At 43.4% G+C, this 26,222-nt stretch overlaps 1 protein-coding gene across 2 annotated transcripts in view; it reads right to left on the bottom strand.

Annotated features, from left to right (window-relative positions):
• LOC139758780 (nephrin-like) overlaps positions 1–26,222 on the bottom strand; it is a 126,426-nt gene that overhangs the window by 65,792 nt on the left and 34,412 nt on the right. For both annotated transcript variants that reach the window (XM_071680569.1, XM_071680570.1), the window contains exon 2: positions 9,708–10,033. In XM_071680569.1, coding sequence (XP_071536670.1) covers positions 9,708–9,765 — 58 coding nt within the window. In that variant the 5' untranslated portion in view covers positions 9,766–10,033. The remainder of the gene's footprint in view (positions 1–9,707; positions 10,034–26,222) is intronic.

Below are 26,222 nucleotides of genomic sequence, written 5' to 3'. Positions count from 1 at the left end.
TCATAACATAAATTCCTGAAGTTGAGGAGTTTAAAGTCTGTCTTCAACCGGGTTTATGGTCAGCCGTTTCCATCTGGTCCAGTAACTTGGAGGTAATATGACGACGATTTTACTCAGCCATCATCCTCTTGTTACCGTCCGAGTCTTAACCTAATAAAACCCTGGTATGTGAGAGCACTCAAGACTCAGACGTGGAGTAAAAATAGAATTCCCTACTCGAGACATGGCGTTAGCAATCAGACTGTAAATTAAGACACCCTCTCCACTGTTGATTGCACAGCAGGAGACACCCCTGTACATCAGGAAACACCCCTGTATAGCAGGAGACACGCCTGTATAGCGGGAGACACCCCTGTATAGCGGGAGACACCCCTGTATAGCGGGAGACACCCCTGTATAGCAGGAGACACCCCTGTATAGCGGGAGACACCCCTGTATAGCGGGAGACCCCCTGTACATCAGGAAACACCCCTGTATAGCAGGAGACACGCCTGTATAGCGGGAGACACCCCTGTATAGCAGGAGACACGCCTGTATAGCGGGAAACACCCCTGTACAGCAGGAGACACCCCTGTATAGCGGGAGACACCCCTGTATAGCAGGAGACACCCCTGTATAGCGGGAGACACCCCTGTATAGCAGGAGACACCCCTGTATGGCGGGAGACACCCCTGTATTGCAGGAGACACCCCTGTATAGCAGGAGACACCTCTGTATAGCAGGAGACACCCCTGTATAGCAGGAGACACCCCTGTATAACAGGTGACAACCCCAAAACTGATTATAATTATTTCTTGCACTGAATCACGACTAATGAAATGCGCACGGCAACAGCTCGCTTGGAGTGTCTGTCCTTCACCTACCGCAATGTTTCTCTTTGGTGGTGGCGGTAGTTCTCGCCCACACCACCACCATCAGGAAGACAATCCTTGGACACTGATCTTATGGCGTTGGGGATTTTTGCTACGGTTTCCTCCCACTTCCCCCCCACGTGTCATGGGTGGCACACGCACCCCCCGTGCTCCCAACCCACCAGCACCTGCCGATACCAGACATCCGACCCGCCGCCTTATTACTCAAATGTCGGCCGCAGTCACCTTCCCTTCTGGATTATTCTCTCTCTCTCTCTCTCTCTCTCTCTCTCTCTCTCTCTCTCTCTCTCTCTCTCTCTCTCTCTCTCTCTCTCTCTCTCTCTCTTCTTGCCACACGTCCTTACGATGAGCGAGAGCCCCGCCAGGGTAGCAGCCACCCGGCTACAAGGATGAGGGAGGGTTAACATCGGTTCCAGCGGTCGCCAACGCCGCCATCACTAGAGCGACACGGGTCGTCTTTGCCGCGACGCAGGCTCGTTCATCGACAGATCACATCTCTCTCTCTCTCTCTCTCTCTCCTCCTAATATATCAATGTTAATTGCATCTTTTCAAACGAACGGCTTCGGTAGTGTCATAAAACCCTCATGACGCAAATCTCCTTCATGTTTCCATATAGGACGCTTACAGTGCAAGCCCAAGGAGCTAAGATCCTTGTTCATCTCGTGTTCCCCCCACTTCAAATAGTCCCACATGCAGAATCGGTTGACAAGGAATCCCTTGCCTAAATGACCGAAGCTTAGCTCCTGCTCAGGTAACTCAAGCTCAGCCCTTACCCAGGTCACCCAAACTGAGCCTCTTGCCCAAGTGACCTACACTGGTCACTTGCTCAAGTGACCTAAGGTGGCCCCAAGCCCCCACTCACCCAACTGACTTACAGTGACCCCCTTGTCCAGGTGACTTACGCTATACCCTTACCCAAGCAACTAAAGCTGAGCCCTAGACCTGGAGGCCAAAGCTGAACGAAGGTATCTGGAAAAGCAAACGAGAGACTGGCACGGGGCTATGGGGTGATGGTGGTTAACATTCATGGGAGGTCGTCTGCCCTCGGTAATTTGATGAAGAAATATGACGCACACGAATCGAGTGGGAATATCTGACGGGGTTCCAGGCGAAGTTCCAGGCATGGTAAAGACTAGGAGACCAGTTCCAGACCCGGAGTAACATCCCAATTCCAGACCTGGAAAGGGAAGAAGCGTGGTTCCAGACCTGAAAAGGGTAGAAGTCTGGTTACAAACCAGGGTTGAAAGTCCATTTCCAGAACTGCTAAAAAAAAAACTTGTTGGTGCTAGACCTGGATGAGGGCTTAGTTCCAGCCCTGGAGTTCGAACCCCAGTTCCAGACCCGATACACCAAATCCCTTCTAAAAACACCATCATATAAGCTCTCGCTGAGCCACAAGTCGGCCGTGCACTAACACAAATGACACAAGACGTTTATCATTCCAAGATTTGGAGGATGAATGCACATCTGACTCCGCGATTAACTCTTAATGACTTGACTTCACCGCTGAGTCCAGCCACTGTGGCTGTGGGTATGTTTGGGGAGACTGCAACCATGACGCCCAGAGAAGACTCGTCTGCGGACGAACGGAAGGCAGAGTAGTGAATATAATCCGTGTGGTGGAACCTGCTGGAAGACTGGTATTCTCCAAGGATATTACGATGGCTCCAGCTGCCTCCAGATGGCAATAAATGGTTCCAGATGGCACCAGGTGGGAGGAGTGGATGGGTGTCCTAATGCCACCAGATGGCCCGGTATGGTTTCAGATGGCACCACCACCACACCGGGGATCATAAGGGTTCCACTCAAGTATCACAAGGATTCACTCAAATATCACAAGGTTCCACTCTAATATCGCAAAGATTCACTAAAACATCTCATGGTTCCACTCAAATATCGCAAGGATTCACTAAAACATCTCATGGTTCCACTCAAATATCGCAAGGATTCACTCAAATATCACAAGGTTCCACTCAAATATCGCAAGAAATCACTAAAACATCTCATGGTTCTACTCTGTTACATGAATTTACTCATATATTCATCAGAGTTACATCAATTATTCATCATTAATATGAGTCCAACCTTCTCTCTATAACTTTTTACGGTAAAAGGTTCAATTATGGAGGCAGAAGACATGGGGGTGTTGGGGGGTGGGCCTCTCCCCCAGCAGGGGCAATACCCCACCCTCCCCCCGCATCAGGGGTCCAGGGAGCCGAAATTGAATTTTAACATTTGAAAAATGTCAAAGACCACGTCTCTCGTCAGCAGTTTTGGTATATTTATAACATAATCTTATGGGGGGAAAAATGATATCAGGTGACTGAACAGCCTTTCGCTCAGCTAAAAAAAAAAAGAAACCTTAAATTTACTGAAGAAGTTCAGCCTGGCAAAGACAAGGCTATGGAGCCACTGACTGGTCACCTTCAAATGAGAAGGCTGAGAGCAATGTACAATGTTCCCCGTAGTGACAGAAGACGATACAGGGCCCGTTACTCGGGTCTGAAAGCCACGCCATCTGCCTGCCTCGTCAGCAGCACGTTCCTCCTCCCACCCTCCCATCAGCGGGAGTGAGTGGATGGGGTAGCAGTGGATGGCAGCGTGAGGGGCTGTGAACAGCAGCTGGCGAAGCACGGGGGCCCGGGCTCGAATCCATTTCACGGTACATGAGCTGTAATATATTTTTATTTTTCTATTTCTTTTTTTTTTTTTAAGTCATAGAATAGATTTCTAGTTACGGTCAGCAGGCTTGAGAAATTGTTCCGGTATGTGGGTTGGAATCCTCTTTTTTCCATAAGCACACATGTTCGGATCTCGGGGTTCGATACAGCAGTTCCAGATGCCAGAGGTGTTCGGATCTTTGGCCAGGTATTTGGTCCCAGTCCTTGCTTCAGTATATGGGTTTTGATCGTAAATACTTTCATTTTTTCCCCCTGGCGTGTGTCTCTCTGAGGCTTTTATCTACCCTTACTTTGAAGCAGGTTTTTAATATGGATAGCACGAGATACAGGAGGGTCGGGGATGAATGATAAAACAGAGATAAAAACAAGAAAATATTGACACTAAGAACAAAAAAAAAGATGATAAGCAAACAATAAACCCATTAACAGTGTAGCAGTAAGACGGGAGAGACAGTACCATAGCAAGGTTAAGAAAAAGATATACGAGACTAGGAACTTAGTGGGTTACGGGCTACTGAGACCACGTTTCAGACCAGTTACTTCCAGACATATTAACTTCCATAAAGAGTATGAACATGATGAACTGGTTGATCTTATTAACTTCCATAAAGAGTATGAACATGATGAACTGGTTGATCTTATTAACTTCCATAGAGAGTATGAACATGATGAAGTGGTTGATCTTATTAACTTCCATAGAGAGTATGAACATGATGAAGTGGTTGATCTTATTAACTTCCATAGAGAGTATGAACATGATGAAGTGGTTGATCTTATTAACTTCCATAGAGAGTAGGAACATGATGAAGTGGTTGATCTTATTAACTTCCATAGAGAGTAGGAACATGATGAAGTGGTTGATCTGTCAGCCCGCAGCCAAGCCAGCTGTTTATCCTTCCCTCTGGGCTGGTTGATAACCTTGTACCTGGTTTTGGCTCCTGCAGCTCAAAAGCTGCGCCACACTCAGTAGCAGGGACAGGGTGGACTCCTATGAGGCGGACTGCACTCTGTAACCTGTCTCCTCATTTGATGATGATACAACCTCGCTAAAGGTGATTTTTCACTAGCAGTGTAAACCTAAGCAAGCGTTGTCTGGTACTATTAATATATATATATATATATATATATATATATATATATATATATATATATATATATATATATATATCAGAAAGGAAAAAACATAAATACATAAAAACATTTTCCTCTCGTCTGTTTCCACCCAAACCCAAAGGTCAAAATTTAATCCAAATGGCAATTTTACAATTCTTTGCATATCTCCGTGAATGAATTCTTAATCATTCCAAAAAGCAGATTTATTCATACTTTTTGCACGGCCATCTGAAACCTATAAGGTATATATGTATATGAATATATATAAATATTATTCGCCCTTCCCCGCGTTTGGAACCAGACAACTGAAAAAATAAATGTCATGCAGGTCGCCACCGGGCCTGCATGACGGACCTGCATGCCATAGACACGTGTGTCTGACGCTCATCACATAAACAATAAACAAGTCTAACAAGAACTAATAAAAAAAATAGTCCATAAAATACATGACTAAAAGTAAAAATCCTCACATTAAATCATGAAATGGAGTACAGGAATTACAGTTAATGTCCTTTATGTAATAATTATCAATGTACCGTTCTTTTATATAATTATAACGACAATAATCCATCACACTATAGCATCGCTACCCATGCTCCAATTTGTGCCAATCCGGTATAATAACCAGTCTTTTCGAATATCATTTTTCACTGTGAGTATTATCGCCTACATGGCGTTCCATAGAAAATGGTGAAAGTATTGTCAGCCCGCTTAAAAGGCCAAATGGCGAGCGAGAGTTTGAACTTGCACATTAACACAGATCACCGGGAGGAGAGCCAAGCGTGGCCAGGGCGCCGAGGTTCCAATGAATTGGCGTGCAGGCGACGCTGACCCGGTGATAAATGGCGCACCGTAAGTGGGACTGCGGCAGACCGGGCCCGCGCGCGGCGGGGAAAAAAATGGCCCACCAGACGATTCTTCCCCCGACGCCGTAAAGACTTTCCTCACACATGGGTGAAAATTCTTCTCCTTCGTTTTTAAGACTTCCCCTCACACGTGGGTGAAAATTCTTCCCCTCCGTCTTAAGACTTTCCCTCACACGTGGGTGAAAATTCTTCCCCTCCGTTTAAATTTCCCCCCTCACAGTGGGGAAAATTCTTCCCCAGGGTCGAAAGACTTCTTTCCTTTGAAAATTCTTCCCCTCCATCTTAAGACTTTCCTCAAATGGTGTTGAAAATTCTTTCATGTTCAAGTATAAAACCCGCCCAAAAGATTTAAAAGAAAACAAAATAAGGACAAATAAAAAAAAGAGAAGAGAATTAACAACTTTAAAAAAGCTGTTTACATAGAGAAAATTCGAGAGACGGTCCTCCGCAAATGAATAAATACAATTCAAAATTCAAGAGACGGAGATCCACAAAGGAATGAATATAATTCAATCCCTACTGACACTCAAACCGGATTATCTCTATATAATTCACGTCGAAAGAAGAAAAAAAAGTTACCTAAGTTACCTTTTATGTTACTGAAAAAATTTTTTTTTTTTTTTCCCCTTTTTTTAAAAAAATTTTTTTTCCCCCCCCCCTTTTAAAAAGGGGGGCCCCCAAAAAAAACCCCCAAAAAAAACCTTTTTCCCCCCCCCCAAAAAACCCAAAAAAAAGGGGTTTTTTTGGGCCCCCAAAACCCCGGGGTTCCCTTTCCCCAAGGGGGGGTTAAAAAGGGCCTTAAGGGGTTAAAAAAAAACCCCCTTTTTTTTTTAATAAGGGGGTTAAAAAGGGGGGGGGGAAAAATTTTTTGGGGTTTTTTTTGGGGGAAAAAGGGGGTTTTTTAAATTTTTTAAAAAAATTTTTTTTTACCCAAAAAGGGGAAAGGGGGGGAAAAAAAAGGGGGGCCCCCAAGGGGGGGGTCGTTTTTTTTTGGGGCCCGGGGGAAAAAAAAAAGGGGGGGGGTTTTTTTCAAGGGGGTTTAAAATTGGGGGGGTTAAAAAAAAGGGGGGGGTTTTTGGGGCCTTTTTAAGGGTTTTTAAAAACCCCCAAGGGGAAAAGGGGTAAATTTTTTTTTGGGGGGGCCCGGGGTTTTTTAAAAAAAAAGGGGTTTTCCTTAAAAAAGGGGGGGTTTTGGGGGGGGAATTGGCCAAAGGGCCCAAATTGGGGGAACGGAAAAAAGGGGGTTTTTTAAAAAGGGGGGCGTTTTTTTTAAAAAAAAAAAAACGTTTAAAAAGGGTCGTAACGTCGTACTCAAGGGTCGTAACGTCGTACTCAAGGGTCGTAACGTCGTACTCAAGGGTCGTAACGTCGTACTCAAGGGTCGTAACGTCGTACTCAAGGGTCGTAACGTCGTACTCAAGGGTCGTAACGTCGTACTCAAGGGTCGTAACGTCGTACTCAAGGGTCGTAACGTCGTACTCAAGGGTCGTAACGTCGTACTCAAGGGTCGTAACGTCGTACTCAAGGGTCGTAACGTCGTACTCAAGGGTCGTAACGTCGTACTCAAGGGTCGTAACGTCGTACTCAAGGGTCGTAACGTCGTACTCAAGGGTCGTAACGTCGTACTCAAGGGTCGTAACGTCGTACTCAAGGGTCGTAACGTCGTACTCAAGGGTCGTAACGTCGTACTCAAGGGTCGTAACGTCGTACTCAAGGGTCGTAACGTCGTACTCAAGGGTCGTAACGTCGTACTCAAGGGTCGTAACGTCGTACTCAAGGGTCGTAACGTCGTACTCAAGGGTCGTAACGTCGTACTCAAGGGTCGTAACGTCGTACTCAAGGGTCGTAACGTCGTACTCAAGGGTCGTAACGTCGTACTCAAGGGTCGTAACGTCGTACTCAAGGGTCGTAACGTCGTACTCAAGGGTCGTAACGTCGTACTCAAGGGTCGTAACGTCGTACTCAAGGGTCGTAACGTCGTACTCAAGGGTCGTAACGTCGTACTCAAGGGTCGTAACGTCGTACTCAAGGGTCGTAACGTCGTACTCAAGGGTCGTAACGTCGTACTCAAGGGTCGTAACGTCGTACTCAAGGGTCGTAACGTCGTACTCAAGGGTCGTAACGTCGTACTCAAGGGTCGTAACGTCGTACTCAAGGGTCGTAACGTCGTACTCAAGGGTCGTAACGTCGTACTCAAGGGTCGTAACGTCGTACTCAAGGGTCGTAACGTCGTACTCAAGGGTCGTAACGTCGTACTCAAGGGTCGTAACGTCGTACTCAAGGGTCGTAACGTCGTACTCAAGGGTCGTAACGTCGTACTCAAGGGTCGTAACGTCGTACTCAAGGGTCGTAACGTCGTACTCAAGGGTCGTAACGTCGTACTCAAGGGTCGTAACGTCGTACTCAAGGGTCGTAACGTCGTACTCAAGGGTCGTAACGTCGTACTCAAGGGTCGTAACGTCGTACTCAAGGGTCGTAACGTCGTACTCAAGGGTCGTAACGTCGTACTCAAGGGTCGTAACGTCGTACTCAAGGGTCGTAACGTCGTACTCAAGGGTCGTAACGTCGTACTCAAGGGTCGTAACGTCGTACTCAAGGGTCGTAACGTCGTACTCAAGGGTCGTAACGTCGTACTCAAGGGTCGTAACGTCGTACTCAAGGGTCGTAACGTCGTACTCAAGGGTCGTAACGTCGTACTCAAGGGTCGTAACGTCGTACTCAAGGGTCGTAACGTCGTACTCAAGGGTCGTAACGTCGTACTCAAGGGTCGTAACGTCGTACTCAAGGGTCGTAACGTCGTACTCAAGGGTCGTAACGTCGTACTCAAGGGTCGTAACGTCGTACTCAAGGGTCGTAACGTCGTACTCAAGGGTCGTAACGTCGTACTCAAGGGTCGTAACGTCGTACTCAAGGGTCGTAACGTCGTACTCAAGGGTCGTAACGTCGTACTCAAGGGTCGTAACGTCGTACTCAAGGGTCGTAACGTCGTACTCAAGGGTCGTAACGTCGTACTCAAGGGTCGTAACGTCGTACTCAAGGGTCGTAACGTCGTACTCAAGGGTCGTAACGTCGTACTCAAGGGTCGTAACGTCGTACTCAAGGGTCGTAACGTCGTACTCAAGGGTCGTAACGTCGTACTCAAGGGTCGTAACGTCGTACTCAAGGGTCGTAACGTCGTACTCAAGGGTCGTAACGTCGTACTCAAGGGTCGTAACGTCGTACTCAAGGGTCGTAACGTCGTACTCAAGGGTCGTAACGTCGTACTCAAGGGTCGTAACGTCGTACTCAAGGGTCGTAACGTCGTACTCAAGGGTCGTAACGTCGTACTCAAGGGTCGTAACGTCGTACTCAAGGGTCGTAACGTCGTACTCAAGGGTCGTAACGTCGTACTCAAGGGTCGTAACGTCGTACTCAAGGGTCGTAACGTCGTACTCAAGGGTCGTAACGTCGTACTCAAGGGTCGTAACGTCGTACTCAAGGGTCGTAACGTCGTACTCAAGGGTCGTAACGTCGTACTCAAGGGTCGTAACGTCGTACTCAAGGGTCGTAACGTCGTACTCAAGGGTCGTAACGTCGTACTCAAGGGTCGTAACGTCGTACTCAAGGGTCGTAACGTCGTACTCAAGGGTCGTAACGTCGTACTCAAGGGTCGTAACGTCGTACTCAAGGGTCGTAACGTCGTACTCAAGGGTCGTAACGTCGTACTCAAGGGTCGTAACGTCGTACTCAAGGGTCGTAACGTCGTACTCAAGGGTCGTAACGTCGTACCCAAGGATCGTAACGTCGTGCTCAAGGGTCGTAACGTCGTACTCAAGGGTCGTAACGTCGTACTCAAGGGTCGTAAAGTCGTGCTGTATGCATCATTAGGTGCAATTTTCACGTTTGTTTCACAGCATCACACAAGAGGAAGCCTGTAGTCCCTTACACTCATGTAACACGTATATAAAAGAGAGGGTTAAAATAACCTGAATCACTTAGCCCCCAGACCCAACTGTCGGAATAAACGACCCCCAGAACCATCGTAAGATATACGTAAGGTAAGGTCCCAGACCCAGCTTTCGGGATAGAAGAACTTCGAAAACATCGTACGTTAAGTTAAGGAGTCCCAAGAGCCTAGGTAACCGTGGTCGGGTACATGGAAGGAAGAATACCTTGCTTGTAAGAAATGACTCACCTTGAGGGACAGAGAGGACCAGGAGAGTGTAGACACTGTAGACGAGGTACAAGGCCATATTCTCCACAGTCGATGGTGGACTCTACCTCTACACTGTACTCATATCACAAACTTGAGAGGCACCAGCTTTATCTTATAAGTCAGTCCAATGAACAGAACCACTTCACTTGAGCTAGTTTGTCGTCAGTCAGCCTCAAAGATATAGCTTCACTAGCTTCTCACCACTAACCACCACATACATGGTTCGTCCTGCGACCACATCAGGGAGGTAGTACTAGCTAGGCTGAGTTAGTACTAATGTGCTCCCAAGCCTACTCAGCCAACACCTGTAAGGAACCAATACACTCTTTTAATCAGTTATAAATATCTTACATGAAAACATCATTTATCACATGAATCAAAATGAAAACTACAGTTATACGTAACCCTTAATGATAAAACTCATATACAGATGCAAATTTCCATCATGCAATTCAAATGACGTCCTGAAACAGTGAAAGATAATTGATTATCATTGCTGTTCTCAGTGCTGTTAAGGAAAATCAAATATATTTCGTAATATCAGTTACCAGGTGTTCATCTGGCTACATATAACCTAGCCATCGTGTACACACACACACACACACACACACACACACACACACAGACACACACACACAATTCCAACACACTGACCATCAACACTAACTCACCTTTTACGTGTCAAAAACAAACGAACAAACAAACAACAAACACATCAGCAGAGGCGAGAGACAAGCAAGAACATTCAACATAAAAAAAAAACTTTTATCTTCGACAGGTCAACCCTGTGAGAGAAGGCAAGTGGCAAGTTGAGTATTAACGGTGTTTACGGCAAAGTTTCCCAACGACTTGAGACAAGTTGGAGGAAAATGAAGTCACACGCTCGAGACAGTGATACGGGAGAGTCTTAAGAGAAGCGAGAATATAAGGAAATAAAAGATATAAGTGCAAGACAGGTCGGTTATAACCGGGGGGAGGAGGCTGTGTTGGTGTTGTTGCCGGGAGAGCGCTCACGAAAAGACAAGGATCAAACTTTATGTTTGGCTATCTGAGACAATCACAAGCTTTCCTCTTTTACTATCCCGTCCCGGTTTATATAGAGCCCTGGGAATGTACGATACTATTACTGTCCCGCTGAAGATAACCGCAGTCCCCAGACCATAAGGTTTACTTTTGTCTGGCGGACTTTTCCTTTGTGCGAGGTAGTGGAGTGGGATGAGCCTCTCCCAGGTCTGTCACTGTCCCGGGACGCGCCAAGGCATGAGGAGGCCGGGTTAGCCAGTGGACACCCTGATGAATGGACCTGATCAACACGATGAGCTGAGGTCAATACAAGGAGGAGACGCGGTAGATCTACGACCCCGGGGCCTGAGGCGTTGGGAGGAACGATCCAGCATGTGTGTGTGTGTGTGTGTGTAGAGAGAGAGAGAGAGAGAGAGAGAGAGAGAGAGAGAGAGAGAGAGAGAGAGAGAGAGAGAGAGAGAGAGAGAGAGAGAGGAACAGAAGAAATTCCTCACCTGCTGGTGCCACGCTATAATAAAAGGCGGGAGTTGGATTTATGTTTCGTAGCTTAGTGTTTCAGATGATGGGGAGATTACCTCCACGAATTTATTTCCGTTAACTTTAGCAATAAATTCCACACCTCCCCCCCGCGTACATATGGCGGGCGTAACTAGAACAAAGCAATGGTAGGCTTCTCCTCATTCCCGCTGACTAGCTTATTTCATCGTACTAGGCTCATCTCATCCCGCTGACCAGCTCCTTATTTTATCATGCTTGGCTTCTCCTCATCCCGCTGACCAGCTCCTTATTTCATCAAGATTCTCGTATAGGAATTCATCCATTTCCCTCCATGCGTTTTGCGACGGAGAAAAATACGGAATATTGGATCAACGTTCGTAAAATAACATGAATTTAATTCTGCGTCCGACGCGATTACGTTATAACTTGGGGGGACTCCCGAACAACTCATCGTAACTAACCTTAACAACCCTAACTCCGACTCCAATCAAAATTACCGTAACTCAAAGCTTAACTTTGGCTTAGTAATATCAAACGTCGCTAAAACATTACGATAATTCGCTCGGGAATAATGCCCGACGGCAACGAAATTAGAGGGGAAATTAAATAAACAGTATAATTGCGTTTAGCAAAAAATCCGCTATGTCTGCGCTAGCACGAGCTAGACGAGCAACACACGCTGCACTAGTACTTCTTTTAACTGCTAATGTTGTGTACTGTATGTTGCCGTATTTCTGACATTTCATGCGTAATAATAAAAGTTTATGGTTGTAGCGTCAGGGTGTCGAGTCGTTTTTTTGCTATGAGAAGTGTGTTCCTGTAGGTAGAGGCTAAATGGTATATATATATATATAGCCTCATTGTACGGGCATGTAGCACTGAGCAGTACACGTTTCCCTCTCTCCTCTCTCTCTCTCTCTCTCTCTCTCTCTCTATATATATATATATATATATATATATATATATATATATATATATTTGGCTTCGGTACATTGCAAATGACTGCTGGAGAATGCATGTGAGCGAATGTGGTCTTTCTCCGTCAGGTCCTATTTCGTTAACGCGGGTAACGGCGAATAGGTTAAATAATAATAATAATAATAATAATAATAATAATAATAATAATAATAATAATTATTATTATTATCATTATTATCATATGTGTGTGTGTGTGTGTGTGTGTGTGTGCGAACTACAAAATTCTTTGCTCCACTTACATAGAGACAGCGGAACATTTAACTTGGCGACCATTTATATTCCCCGAGTCGACTTGCAGCAGTAAGAACAAACCAGAAGTTTTACGGCCACACCACGGCGCTGCCTCGCTGCAGAGAATTGTTTCACTTGCGCGTGAAGATCTTTTATTGCGTCACCCCTCAACCGAAAACGGCCTGGACCTTTTTCTCGCACAAATCCTCGCCGGACGGGAGGAGGTTGAAAAAAAAAAAAAAAAAAAAAAAAAAAGAAAGAAAACAGAAAATGGGCAAATCACTCTCAGTTTAAAAGCTCGACTCGAAGATTCCGCTGCTGAGGGAGAATGTTTGTCTTAATCAAGTCTTCGGTGCTGAGAGAAAAGACTGGTCTTATGCAAGACTTCGCCGCTGCTGAGGGAGTTCTTTTTTTTGGGCGAGACTTCGCTGAGATGAGAGTGTCTTATATAGTAAGACTTCGCCGTGAATAGACTTTGTCTCAACCAAGACTGCACTTAAAGCATCGTCGTAATACTTTACGACTATGATCATAAGCCGCCAACGTAGTGACGGTACGAAAAATCAAAAATAATACACAGTGATGATAACTATAATATTAAGAACGGCTGGCTCTTGCGTCCAGCCCAAGTCTGTCGCAGTTCGAGGATGAACAAGAACCTCCCACACCGACCCCCGTCTGTCTATGACCCAAGAGCCACACCCCTGCGGGACGGCCCCAGCCTCCTCCAGGGCGTAGCTTCATCAGTCACCCCCCAACACCATCCTAGACTTGCCCCCTCAGACTGGAGTTAATCAAGCCTCCTCCTCTGAACAGATGAAGTAATTAGCCTGCGACTGGCTACGTGAATATATCCACACGAGGACTGGCTTATCCGAGAATGATTACAGCTATAGGATAATCACTGAGAAATTAACATTTGATTAAAGGGCCAGGCCTTTGAAGGCCTAGTGTGATATTACGGCCATTAACTGATAGAGAGAGAGAGAGAGAGAGAGAGAGAGAGAGAGAGAGAGAGAGAGAGAGAGAGAGAGAGAGCGTACGTACCTAACGTACATACGAGAGCCAAGGATGAGGTAATTTGCCTTGTGTGGCACAGCTAGGGCGCCGAGACAGAAGATATCCTCCCCTCAGTGTGTGTGGGAGACAAGCACGCAATCACAAAGTTCAACCAGACCGCCTCACATCTGACCTATAAACTGCCCCCGCGCCTTACAACACTCGTAACACTACTCGCAATATTACCAATAACGTTCCAACGGCCGGCAGCTGGTGACACACACACACACCTCTCTATATACAGTACAGACCTACAGCACGGGGTGTATGGTAACCTCACACTCGTCCTCACCTCACCCACACGAACTACTAACTAACACTAGCGAGGTGGGGAGGAACTCGCCAGGATATACTTGATGCAAAAGGAAAAAAAAACCAAAAAAGAAAAAAACCATGATTGTACAATAAAGGCTGGGAAGAGGCCATTAGGTGATAGAGTGTGGTTGATGGTTAAATGAATATCAAAGACCGGTATAAAAGCCAAATCTTGTTTCATTAATGCCACGGTCAGGAAAGAAACCTTCAGAGACAATGAATAATGCTTCACCTTCATAAAAACACTGAAAAATGTCGAAATTGGTGTAAGAAGAAATTCTCTGGCTCCCTCTTCCATCGCTCAGCAAAAGCCTGAAAAGACCGATCCTCGTAACACACACACACACACACATATATATATATATATATATATATATATATATATATATATATATATATATATATATATATATATATATATATAACACGATATTCTACACAATAGCCTGAATAAATGAAAGCGCTAACATCTCTAACAATCAAACTTTTTCGTTCATCTTCAAGTTAAAGACCAAAATCCCATTAAAAATACCCCCCCCACCCTTAAAGCAGTCTAACCCTACGTTAAACACAACAATGAAAAAAAAAAAAAAGAAAACGCACGAGAAATGCGAGACACGGAAAAAATGGATGACTTACGAATTTTTCGGGAGGTGCGAAAACCGCCTCTTACAATGCGATTGGTCGAAGCTCCTCGGAAAGATATGAGAAGATGAAGACTACTTAAGTTTGCGGTGTACGGAAGCACGTATTGCAACGGCTCACCCTTCACACAGCAAAGTCAACCCCTCCCAACCAAACCACTCCAAAACCAACTACTTACACCGAGGGTTGAACAGAAACTTAAAATCCGCCTTTTACCTCTATAGACTATGGCTGCAAGCCTCTCTCCCTCAATAAACACACGTCACTAAACAACTAAAAACTCTCACCCAGCCAAGATATCTACTCTTTAACTCATTGGAAACTACAATTGGAAACTACACTCCCCAGACACGTTCGAGTTACACTTTTCCATCACTGTTCTGGACTTGCATTTCTCGAATATTACGATCACTTTTTCAGCATAACACTAGACTCCACAAGCCCAAGATACAACTCCCACAATAAAAATCACAGTCCACCATCTTGTCAACAGTCCTGCACTCAACCCTACGAAGACAAACACATAAAATCTTGCCACCTCTTGGTATGTGATGGCAAGAAGGCCTTCGTCCTGGAGAAGGAATATATATATATATATATATATATATATATATATATATATATATATATATATATATATATATATATATATATACGTACATATATATACATATATATATATATATATATATATATATATATATATATATATATATATACGTACATATATATACATATATATATATATATATATATATATATATATATATATATATATATCACCATCAAATAGATATTTACAAGAGAATAATCAAATCATGTTTATGAGGGTGGCTATTAAAAACTTTCTCCCGGCTATAGATGAGCGGCGAGCAAACGCAACAAAATTCCGAGGATAACCGAGTGTGGTGTAATGTAAGCAAAGGAAACACATCCGTGACATGGTTCCCCGGGAGAGGGACACGGTGAGGGGAGGGAGGAGGATGTTGGTGTTGGAGGCCGGGGGTGCAGGTGGGGGATGGGACGGGACCCAAGTCTGTAACGGTGGCCAGCCTCCACCCCCTTCCCCATGCCACTCCTCCCCCGACACTGGTTGCTAACGGTTGTTCCCACCGACGGTGGTCTACGCTAGTTAACGCGGGTTTACAAATTAATCTCCTCGACGGAGGCCAGACCAAACGTAATCCTTTCCGTCAACCTGTCTGTCTTCGGCATAAAAGGTAAACTATAGATACCTACTTTTTTCGGCTGCTTCTTTTGTTTTGAAATCCATCAACCCATATGAACCTCAGGTCACGTGGAACGCTACAAACCGCTTAAAGGATTATGACTATAAATATTGTGGCTGGCAACCGTGAGGAGAAAAAAAGTCTCATCTTTTTTTTTAGCACAGGATTAACAAAAGTGTTTAAGGCTATAACTAGGTTAGGATAATGGATATAACACCACATTACACAGAAAATAATAGCACCCAAAATAGGTATAATATGTCTTTTGTCAGAGTCTTGACTGAGGAATAGGAACTGAAAGCTTCTGAGTTGAAGCTGATCGACCACTCTGAGGCAACACATGTGATCGACCACTCTGAGGAAACACGCCTGATCGACCACTCTGAGGCAACACATGTGATCGACCACTCTGAGGCAACACATGTGATCGACCACTCTGAGGAAACACGCCTGATCGACCACTCTGAGGCAACACATGTGATCGACCACTCTGAGGCAACGCGCCTGATCGACCACTCTGAGGCAACGCGCCTGATCGACCACTCTGAGGCAACGCGCCTGATCGACCACTCTGAGGCAACACGCCTGATCGACCACTCTGAGGCAACACCAGCAAGTCTACAGTTGTGACGGCTCGTCCGTAAATGCCATTGTGTTACGAGTGGAAGCCTAGTCCAATACACACACACACAACCTAGGTATATGAAGCTGTGTAAACCATTACAGAAGTCTCCCTGGCCAGATTACAGAGCTTTTGATGGGATAAAATTACATCAAAATAAAGATGTGAGCTGTACCGTAGCCACAGTTTATATCCGACGACTTATGTCTCAGTTCTATAACTTTTTACACTGATGAATGAGCTCATACAATTTCATCTTGTTAAACAAACGCTAAATGAAATAAAAAAATATATTACTTAACTCCGTTTCATGGGCTCGAACCATCGCCCGTAATATGGAATACAGGTTCATTACTACTACAATACTGAGTACTCTGACCTGACACTTGAAGACCTTTTCCAGCTCTCTGAGCATCATGGCCAAGGGTCATTTCCCAGACAATTGTTGAGCATTTAGAAAAAAACAAAACAGAAAAAGTATTTTCGTATCAGATTATTGGACACTGAAGAAAGATTCACGGTTACGCGAGTTCATTTCATGATGCGAGTACATTTCCATGTTCCTTGTAATCCTATCAGTCATCCTTTCCTCACTCATCTTCTCCGTACGTCCAGACCATTTCAGCACACCCTCTTGCGGTATTAAGATTCTGAGATGAACATGGCTGTGTCTAAAACATGAAGAGGTAATTAAGGAGAGTAGTCTTGTCAGGATTAATTCAAATGTGTAGCTGGGAAGGAAATCCGTCTGACTCAAACCTGCATCCCCTAAATAAACCTCGGGCGGTAAGAAGACGAGTTTCATCATTAACCATATATAAATATAGAAGCAGACAGACTGTCTATACACAGAATAGAACCAGAGTCAGTCTGTACGTAGAACAGAACCAGTCTGTACACAGGACAGAACCAGAGAGTCAGTCTGTACACAGGACAGAACCAGAGAGTCAGTCTGTACACAGGACAGAACCAGAGAGTCAGTCTGTACACAGGACAGAACCAGAGAGTCAGTCTGTACACAGGACAGAACCAGAGAGTCAGTCTGTACACAGGACAGAACCAGAGAGTCAGTCTGTGCACAGGACAGCAGCAATGAGCCAGGTTGTACAAGAGTCCCCCCCCCCCATGGTGTGGGCAGCAGGTGCAGCAGCAGTGTACACAAACCAGCCATTCTTACGCCGGTGAGAGTAAACTACATGAAGGATCCGGGACAAGACATTACCATGACTCGTAAGCCCGGCAGCGGCGGTCAATAAGGGGGGAAATATCCCCCCCCCCCAACACACACACACACACACACACAAGGTGACATAAAAACCCCCTCTATTTAGGGCAGGTATTACATAGGCTAAGCCCTTTCGCTAGGCTCGTCCCTGCGGCCTTCCTGTAAGCTGACACCCAACTTTCTTTAGCATGGGGTGGGGAAAAGGGGGGGAGCGGGGGCGGTAGGAACCTCAAGATGACCCGGAAATTCCCTCACTCTACGCAGAGAGAGAGAGAGAGAGAGAGAGAGAGAGAGAGAGAGAGAGAGAGAGAGAGAGAGAGACCACCACATCATGGAACATCCATAACTGTAATATGTCCGGCAACACCAGGCGGCGCCCCCTGAGGGCTCCGTGAATGAAAGAAACACAAGACGAAGTGTTTCCCAGAAACACATCCCAGGCTCCGCCACCGGGGGTCGTGTGTGTGTGTGTGTGTGTGTGTGTGTGTGTGTGTGTGTGTGTGTGTGTGTGTGTCAACACTACCCAACATCCTGCTCTCCCTCTGCTCCAGCGTCCCCCATCTCTCTGATGGGGCCCAAATCTATGTCTCTTGCCTCTGACAAGCAACACTAACCCAACACTCCAGAACCTCTCTGGGGTTGAATTTACACATCTCTGGCCTTTGACAGCGTGAAGCTATCAAGAACCCCCTGAGCTATCGACACGACTGAGCTTATTTGACACTGGGGTAAGCTTATCTGACACAAAGAAGGACGACGTTTTAACGCTTTAACTGATACACGGGGGATGAGAATATATTTCACTGCGGGGTGTCGTGACCTGAAGGATACGTACTGTCTAATGTGAACATACAGAGGCAGGGCGTAATAGGAGAGGTTCTGGGAAATATAGGGTTGAGACGCACTTCTAAATGGAACACATTATACTTGATCACACACACACACACACAGGAACTTGAGCTAATGGAGGATTAATACATTCAAGCAGGTCAGGTCTAAGGTCCACTCCCACTTACCCGTAAAAAAAAAATATCTATATATATATATATATATATATATATATATATATATATATATATATATATTCATGCTATTCGCCATTTCCCGCGTTAGCGAGTTAGCGTTAAGAACAGAGGGGTGAGCCTTTGAGGGAATATCCTCACTTGGCCCCCTTCTCTGTTCCTTCTTTTGGAAAATTTAAAAACGAGAGGGGAGGATTTCCAGCCCCGAGCTCCCTCCCCTCTTAGTCGCCTAAGACACGCTGGGAATACCTGGGAAGTATTCTTTTCCCCCTATCCCCAGGGATAATATATATATATATATATATATATATATATATATATATATATATATATATATATATATATATATATATAGGGGAGAAAGAATACTTCCCACGTATTCCCTGCGTGTCGTAGAAGGCGACTAAAAGGGAAGGGAGCGGGGGGCTGGAAATCCTCCCCTCTCGTTTTTTTTTAATTTTCCAAAAGAAGGAACAGAGAAGGGGGCCAGGTGAGGATATTCCCTCAAAGGCCCAGTCCTCTGTTCTTAACGCTACCTCGCTATCGCGGGAAATGGCGAATAGTATGAAAAAAAAAAAATATATATATATATATATATATATATATATATATATATATATTTGCCGGAGAGAGAGAGAGAGAGAGAGAGAGAGAGAGAGAGAGAGAGAGAGAGAGAGAGAGAGAGCAACCAGCAGCTAAGTGGGATGGAAGCCCTCAATACATAAGGACTGCAGTGCGCTGGCTCAGGCGACACAGGCTTCAAACCACGCACTGCGACACACTCACTCAACCTAACAAACGCACCCAGCGAACAAACACATCGAGCAATCACACCCACGCAGGGAACTAACATATGTATCGAATAAACACAGAACGAACAAACACATCAAGCAAACACAAGGAAACTGACAGCCCAAGCGCATTATATATAATACACACACACACACACACACACATATATATATATATATATATATATATATATATATATATATATATATATATATATATATATATATATATGGGAGCGGGGGGCTGGAAATCCTCCCCTCTCTTTTTTTTTTATTTTCCAAAAGAAGGAACAGAGAAGGGGCCAGGTGAGGATATTCCCTCAAAGGCCCAGTCCTCTGTTCTTAACGCTACCTCGCTAATGCGGGAAATGGCGAATAGTATGGAAAAAAAATATATATATATATATATTAAGCAAAGAAAGAATTGCGCACAAACACATCGAGCGAAATACACTAAGAGAACCAACGCGTTACTAACAGAAAAAAATAAAGGAACATGAACACATCGATGGAACAAACACATCTCGCAAATACATTAAGCAAGCAAACACAATGAGCAAAGAAAGTTTCCGTTACATACTTTTGAAAAAAAAAATCAGCTACGACAATGAAAGCTGAAATGATAAAAGATAAGAAAAATGAATAATTTTCTGAAGACGTTAATTTCCACAGAAAACGAAAAATAACATAAGTGGACCATGATGATGTGTTGAAACCAGGAAGGACTTTACATCAACATTCAAACCCCGGCTCTCAATTCCGGCAAACGGCTGTTACAGTTGGCTAATCCACTTGTCGTGTTCAATTACCTAAAATCCTTTTCATTTTAAACGCACTGCAATACTTCGTTTAAGTAATAAATGTAATTTCACTCATCGCACCGAATTACCCCCACAGAAAACGGTGCCTTCCGCGTCGGGGTGTTTCATAAAGCTGAATTTCGGTCGTTGAAAAAGTTCTCCCCCAATTAACATACGCTAACGGGAACTTAACCCTATCACTTCCAGCCGTCCGATCGGATTAGCAGAGAGGAAAATCCTTTGAGGGACCAACTGCCTCATCACATGACCAGAGAACCCGGGGGATCCATCCCCCCCTCACGAACCATCGAAACAAAGCCAGCCCAAAGGGATCGAGATATGACGAGGTAAACCCTTCAAAACAGTACGCTCACTGGCTCGAAAGGCAGAGTTATCTGGTTTGAAAATTAAAAAAAAAATATTCATCAATTCGTTCGATATAATGAGATGAATGATTCTAAACTAAGCTATACGATTCGAAAAAGCTAAATATCTGAAACGGATGTAAATGATGCGAAACACTGCAACAAAATGCTTCTAATACTTATCTAAATTATTCAAAATTGTAAGCTGTATGATTCTAAGCTTACGTAACTGGTTCGAGATTACCTTTAGAAATTTAGCTACATGGTCTGAAACAATGAGATAAATGGCTAGGAAAAATGTAGAGATCAATGGTTCGAAACACTAAATGATCTGAAACTTTGAGCTCTAAACTGTTGGAAACACTGAGCTAAATGGTTCAAAAGTACTGAGGTAAACGGATACAAACTGTATTAAATGGCTCAAAGGAAAAAAAAAATATTCCAAACACTGAGCTAAATGGTTTTATAACCTTGCGCGCTACATGCCTCGAAACACGTTGAATCAAATGGTTTGAAACAGAGCTAAATGGTCAGAAACACTGTGATTGTTCCAGATCTAACAGACTTTCATTATACAATGGGCTTCTGTAAATCTGGAGCGCAATGACGGACAATGATACAGAAGTCTTGAACATTACGGTAATTCAGTTGTTCAAAAAGCGCTAAAATACGCAGGGGAAAGCTAAAATCTGTTACAGCTGGTAAAACTGTACCCTGTAATGGCCTGAAGCTGTTAACAAAACTATACGAGAGAGAGAGAGAGAGAGAGAGAGAGAGAGAGAGAGAGAGAGAGAGAGAGAGAGAGAGAGAGAGATTCTTGTTATTTGTATGTTGCGCGATGAGTGTTTTTCAGTCTCGTTTCTTGACCTTGTACGTGTACCATGTCTTCTACTCGCATGTGTGTACGTCCATACATCCCAGCCTAAGCCAAGTGTCTATATATCGGCCAGCCTACAAGAGGGAAAGACTGAACACATGGGTTGGATGTGGACCGACTGCCGTCCCCTGTGATTCGAACCCAATCCAGCCTTTTTACCCCACCAGTGCTCATGGTAGCTCATGGTCAGTGTATGTGCGAACATATCCTACGCTGCTTTAAGAATTTAATCCTTTTCACAACAGCAGGATTCGCCTATTCTCTATCACTGACCAATTTTCAAACCTTCTCTCATCCTAGCTACTTAATTCCACGTCTCGCTTCGGTAGCTTGCTGCAGTGTTGCTGGAGCGACGGATTTTTACCGAGCATATTTTTTTCTGTTGTTTCTCCTGTTCCTCGCCGTCTGGGGGGAAAAGAATGCTTAATCCGACGACTGTGTTTTTCTCCGATAATCAGCGAATCGTGGGACGCCATCTATTGCGAGCAACTCCCTCCGGCATAAAATTTTCTCTTTCATTGCGATCAAATGAGAATTTCAGAAACGCAGTTGACCAATAATCAAGGCCATCCAGTCAACCGAAATCAAAGTCAACTGACTTATCTGTTAATCTAGATAACTGAGAACCTTTTCAATCTAATGGACTGGGGAAAAAAAATATCACTACAGGGTAATCATCTAAGGAAAACAACAGAATGATCAATGAAGAGAACACACACAGCAAAGAAGGCTCAGTTCTGGGAACCTCTTTTAAAACCCCCTAAGAGGGTAGCCAGGCCTCTCTAAGTCCGGGGCCCATATGGTATGTGCTGGTTGATCCTAAGGAAACTGAAGTAACCAACAGTCAACTATTTCTTCTCTTTACGTAGTGCTTATTTTGCAGGCATCTGTGGATCAGACGTTATTTTTGAGAGATGTTTATGGTCAACGTTGTTTATCTGCCCGTCCGCCACCCTCGGGTTACGTTAGGGTAAGGTAGGGATGGGCGGCCACATGCCCTAGGCAGGGTCGGGTTGGGAAAGGTTGGTTGGTTGGTTTGAATGGTGCAAACCAACTTCAAGATGGCGACGGGCATGAGCGCTCTCGCGACCATGGTGGATTTGGTGTAATCAAAATATATCTTTTCGCTTATCCGAATCAGATGCATAAATTTCAATATTTGCAATCTCTCTCTCTCTCTCTCTCTCTCTCTCTCTATATATATATATATATATATATATATATATATATATATATATATATATAGAGAGAGAGAGAGAGAGAGAGAGAGAGCTAATATATATATATATATATATATATATATATATATATATATATATATATATATATTAGCGAAACGATTAACCCCATTGGTTAAAAACATATTTGATGGACAAATTTATGTGATCATACAAACACTTACTACGATAAACGTATGTATATGCTAGGGAGGAAATACACCACAGATAATATCCAAGTTTAAGTAAGAGAACATAGACCAACACCAAACATGGTACATCTCTTTACGCAGCTAGGGTGGAAACTATATCTAACGTCATACAAACATAAGGCTATCACCATCTACCTAACTTTACATGTGGATTGATCCACTTTCTTCCCTACAATAATGGCTATGAAATTTCCCAGTGAGACAATTGTATCTTGGAAGGGAGTATGAGAGAGAGAGAAAGAATATCCATCCAAAGTTGGTATGGGGGGAGACCAGTTTATCGTCATTGTTTTGTTCCACTAATGGTTCTGGACCATAAATCTAACTCCTACCCTGGCAGTCTTCGTGGTGCACAGTTAAGGGGTTTTCAGATGTGTATACGCCTCTATTATGGCTGTAAAGCAATGCTTATAGTTTTTGATCGTTTCATGCTATAGACGTTGAGCCAATTCTTTTGTAAAATGGTATTTGCTTCACATATTACGAATACTATGGCACACTTCAGCAGCGTTCTAATTTTTTTTTTTCCGCGTTAATTATATTCTCCGAGGATCGCTGCCGACAAGTCTTATGTTAGGTTAAGTTAGGTCAGTTAGTTTTGATTCTTCATGCATTTTTGACATATTCAGCAAGACAGCTCCCAGACAAAGACACGAGAAACAGCTCTCATGCGACTTCAAATGATTTCTTTTCTATAATTCAGACTCCTATGTTATTATAGACAGCCATTCCTTGATTACTCATGTATCTTTGGAAAGTCGGTCAATCCACAATGTTAAGTGGCTTCAGAAAACCGTAAATGCTCATTCAGGTTAGTTTTGTATTGTATATATATATATATATATATATATATATATATATATATATATATATATATATATATATTCACGATAATTTTCCTGCTACTTAAAGTAGTGCAGCGTGGAGCGGTACGCGCTCCTGGAAAAAATAAGACGTCGTGCAATAAAAATTCAGGATTCCTTCAAGAGAAAATTTACGGGACGATTATAAATGAATAAATGGGTGACCAAAGAGAGGAAAATTAAAATCATGAGGGAATAGTTTTTAAATATGAATCAACTTGTAACAGGTGTCCATGACAAATCTCAATGGACAGTGTGGAGCAATACTGCGGTATTGCATTCATCGCTCACTGTGCAAAGAAATAACAGACGTTTTTCGTAAAGGTTATATAAAGTTTATGCCATTGAAAAAGAAAATAAGAGCCCGCCCCCCCAAAAAAGTCAATTGCAAAGTAAGAGGAAAGCTTACCTCCATAAAGTTTTCACGGTCTGAAGTATCTGGCAACTCACTCAAACCAAAGCTGCAATATTTCACCGTCTCGCTTAATTACTAAACCTCCATTCAACGGACACCAGGTTTTCTTTCCCAGAGCTTAGGAAAAGCTTTGGAGTTAGATTTCTTCATCTCTGAGAAGCAAAAGAACCAGATAATAAAATCGTGAGAGAAAGAGAGAGAGAGAGAGAGAGAGAGAGAGAGAGAGAGAGAGAGAGAGAGAGAGAGAGAGATGAGATGAGAGAGAGAGAGAGAGAGAGAGAGAGAGAGAGAGAGAGAGAGAGAGAGAGAGAGAGAGAGAGAGAGATATGAGATGAGATGAGAGAGAGAGAGAGAGAGAGAGAGAGAGAGAGAGAGAGAGAGAGAGAGAGAGAGAGACCACCCGAGGCACGACTCCATTATCGGGGAATACATTGAGGATTTATACGTTTTACCCGAGAAGTTGGGACCTGGTGGGCTGCGGACCGTCTCGACCGTTCTCCCCAACCACAGGGACCCAGATGGAAGGGTAAACATTAATTCAAATCCACGCAAGAGAGACTGGCTCCTCCCCTACACTACTACATTCAAGAGTATTTTTGCCCGCTAAAATTATGTGTGTCTCTTTTCAGGTAAAATACGTGTGGGTTATGAGAGGAAAGTCAGTGGGCACAGTCAAAGGTATTCAAAGATGGGACGATGTTCTTTTTTTTCTAAAACCCAATAGTTTTCGTGGAGGCGGGACTGAACCCACTGCAGTCATTTGAAATAATATCTTATATGTTAAGTGTGCTGGTATTGGAGGCACTCACAACTACTTGATCTGGTAAAGAAGACAGTGTTCAAATCTGTATATACTTCATTTTAATTCGAATATCATTAATCATAAACCTATAATCCACATAATCTTTATAATATTTCAGTATCATTCAATGGTGCAACAGTTGCTTATCCACTGATCTTTCCAAAACACTTCTGAAGTCTAAGACTGCGCTACTTCCGATAGCAGGGAAATGTAGACTCCCTTGGAAAGTTAAGGTCATTGACGAGACTGTACTCTTAATGATAAAGCCTCGCCAAAGTTGACTTTTCACTCACTGTGTAACCTCATAAAGGTGGAGTCCGAAAAGCTCTCTCTCTTTCTCTCTCTCTCTCTCTCTCTCTCTCTCTCTCTCTCTCTCTATATATATATATATATATATATATATATATATATATATATATATATATATATATATATATATATAATGAGAGGTCACACTGATGCGCGTGATCTAGAAAATTCTGCGGGCTGAGTTTACAAAAAACCTTGTACAAATTGTAATGTTTTATACTGGTCAGACTGGTAAGGATCTTTTATGTAAGACTTAAGCAACAAAAATAAAAGAACAGGACAGGATTCAAATGCCTTGAAAAACCACGACCATTGTACTGACTGGAGTAATGCCAATTCAGTTATCAACTGTAACTCCTTTATCACGAGAAATATCACTGAATCTTCTATTATGATAAACACAAAGAACTGTAACATCAATATTAGTGAAGGGCTATACAAATTGGATAACTTTGCTGTACGCAAAATTTGTGAACAATTCCCTTTCTTGTCCACATAATGAAAATATTACGACAGGCATGATGCCAGACCCGAACACCACCATCCGGTAAAACTTGTTTACCAATGCTGTCTTAGCTACGTCTCTTCCTTGTATACCAACTAACTTTTACTTCTATCTCATTCTTGTATCTCCCCTGACGATGTGATCATTACACGAAAATGCACTTGGGAACCTATCGTGTTACATTTTCTTGTTTTCACTTTGCATTATATATATATATATATATATATATATATATATATATATATATATATATATATATATATATATATATATATAATGATAAAATGCCTTACCAAGCAACTCTGAACCCTGGAGTATTTATAGCATAATCATATATTCATTTATATTACAAGTGACGTTAACATGACCACCCAGCTGCCTCCCGTCCCCATACAAGTTATCTACAAGCCGATAACAATTTATGAATAATATATATGTAAATTAAGGTCCAAAATTGCCATGTTGTGGCAAGACTCTGCCTGGCCAGGGAA

Source organism: Panulirus ornatus, chromosome 31 (assembly GCF_036320965.1).
Source record: "Panulirus ornatus isolate Po-2019 chromosome 31, ASM3632096v1, whole genome shotgun sequence".
In the NCBI taxonomy this organism is placed as follows: domain Eukaryota; kingdom Metazoa; phylum Arthropoda; class Malacostraca; order Decapoda; family Palinuridae; genus Panulirus; species Panulirus ornatus.
The sequence above is the reverse complement of the archived record's forward strand: the minus strand, read 5'-3'. Positions and strand labels throughout refer to the sequence as shown.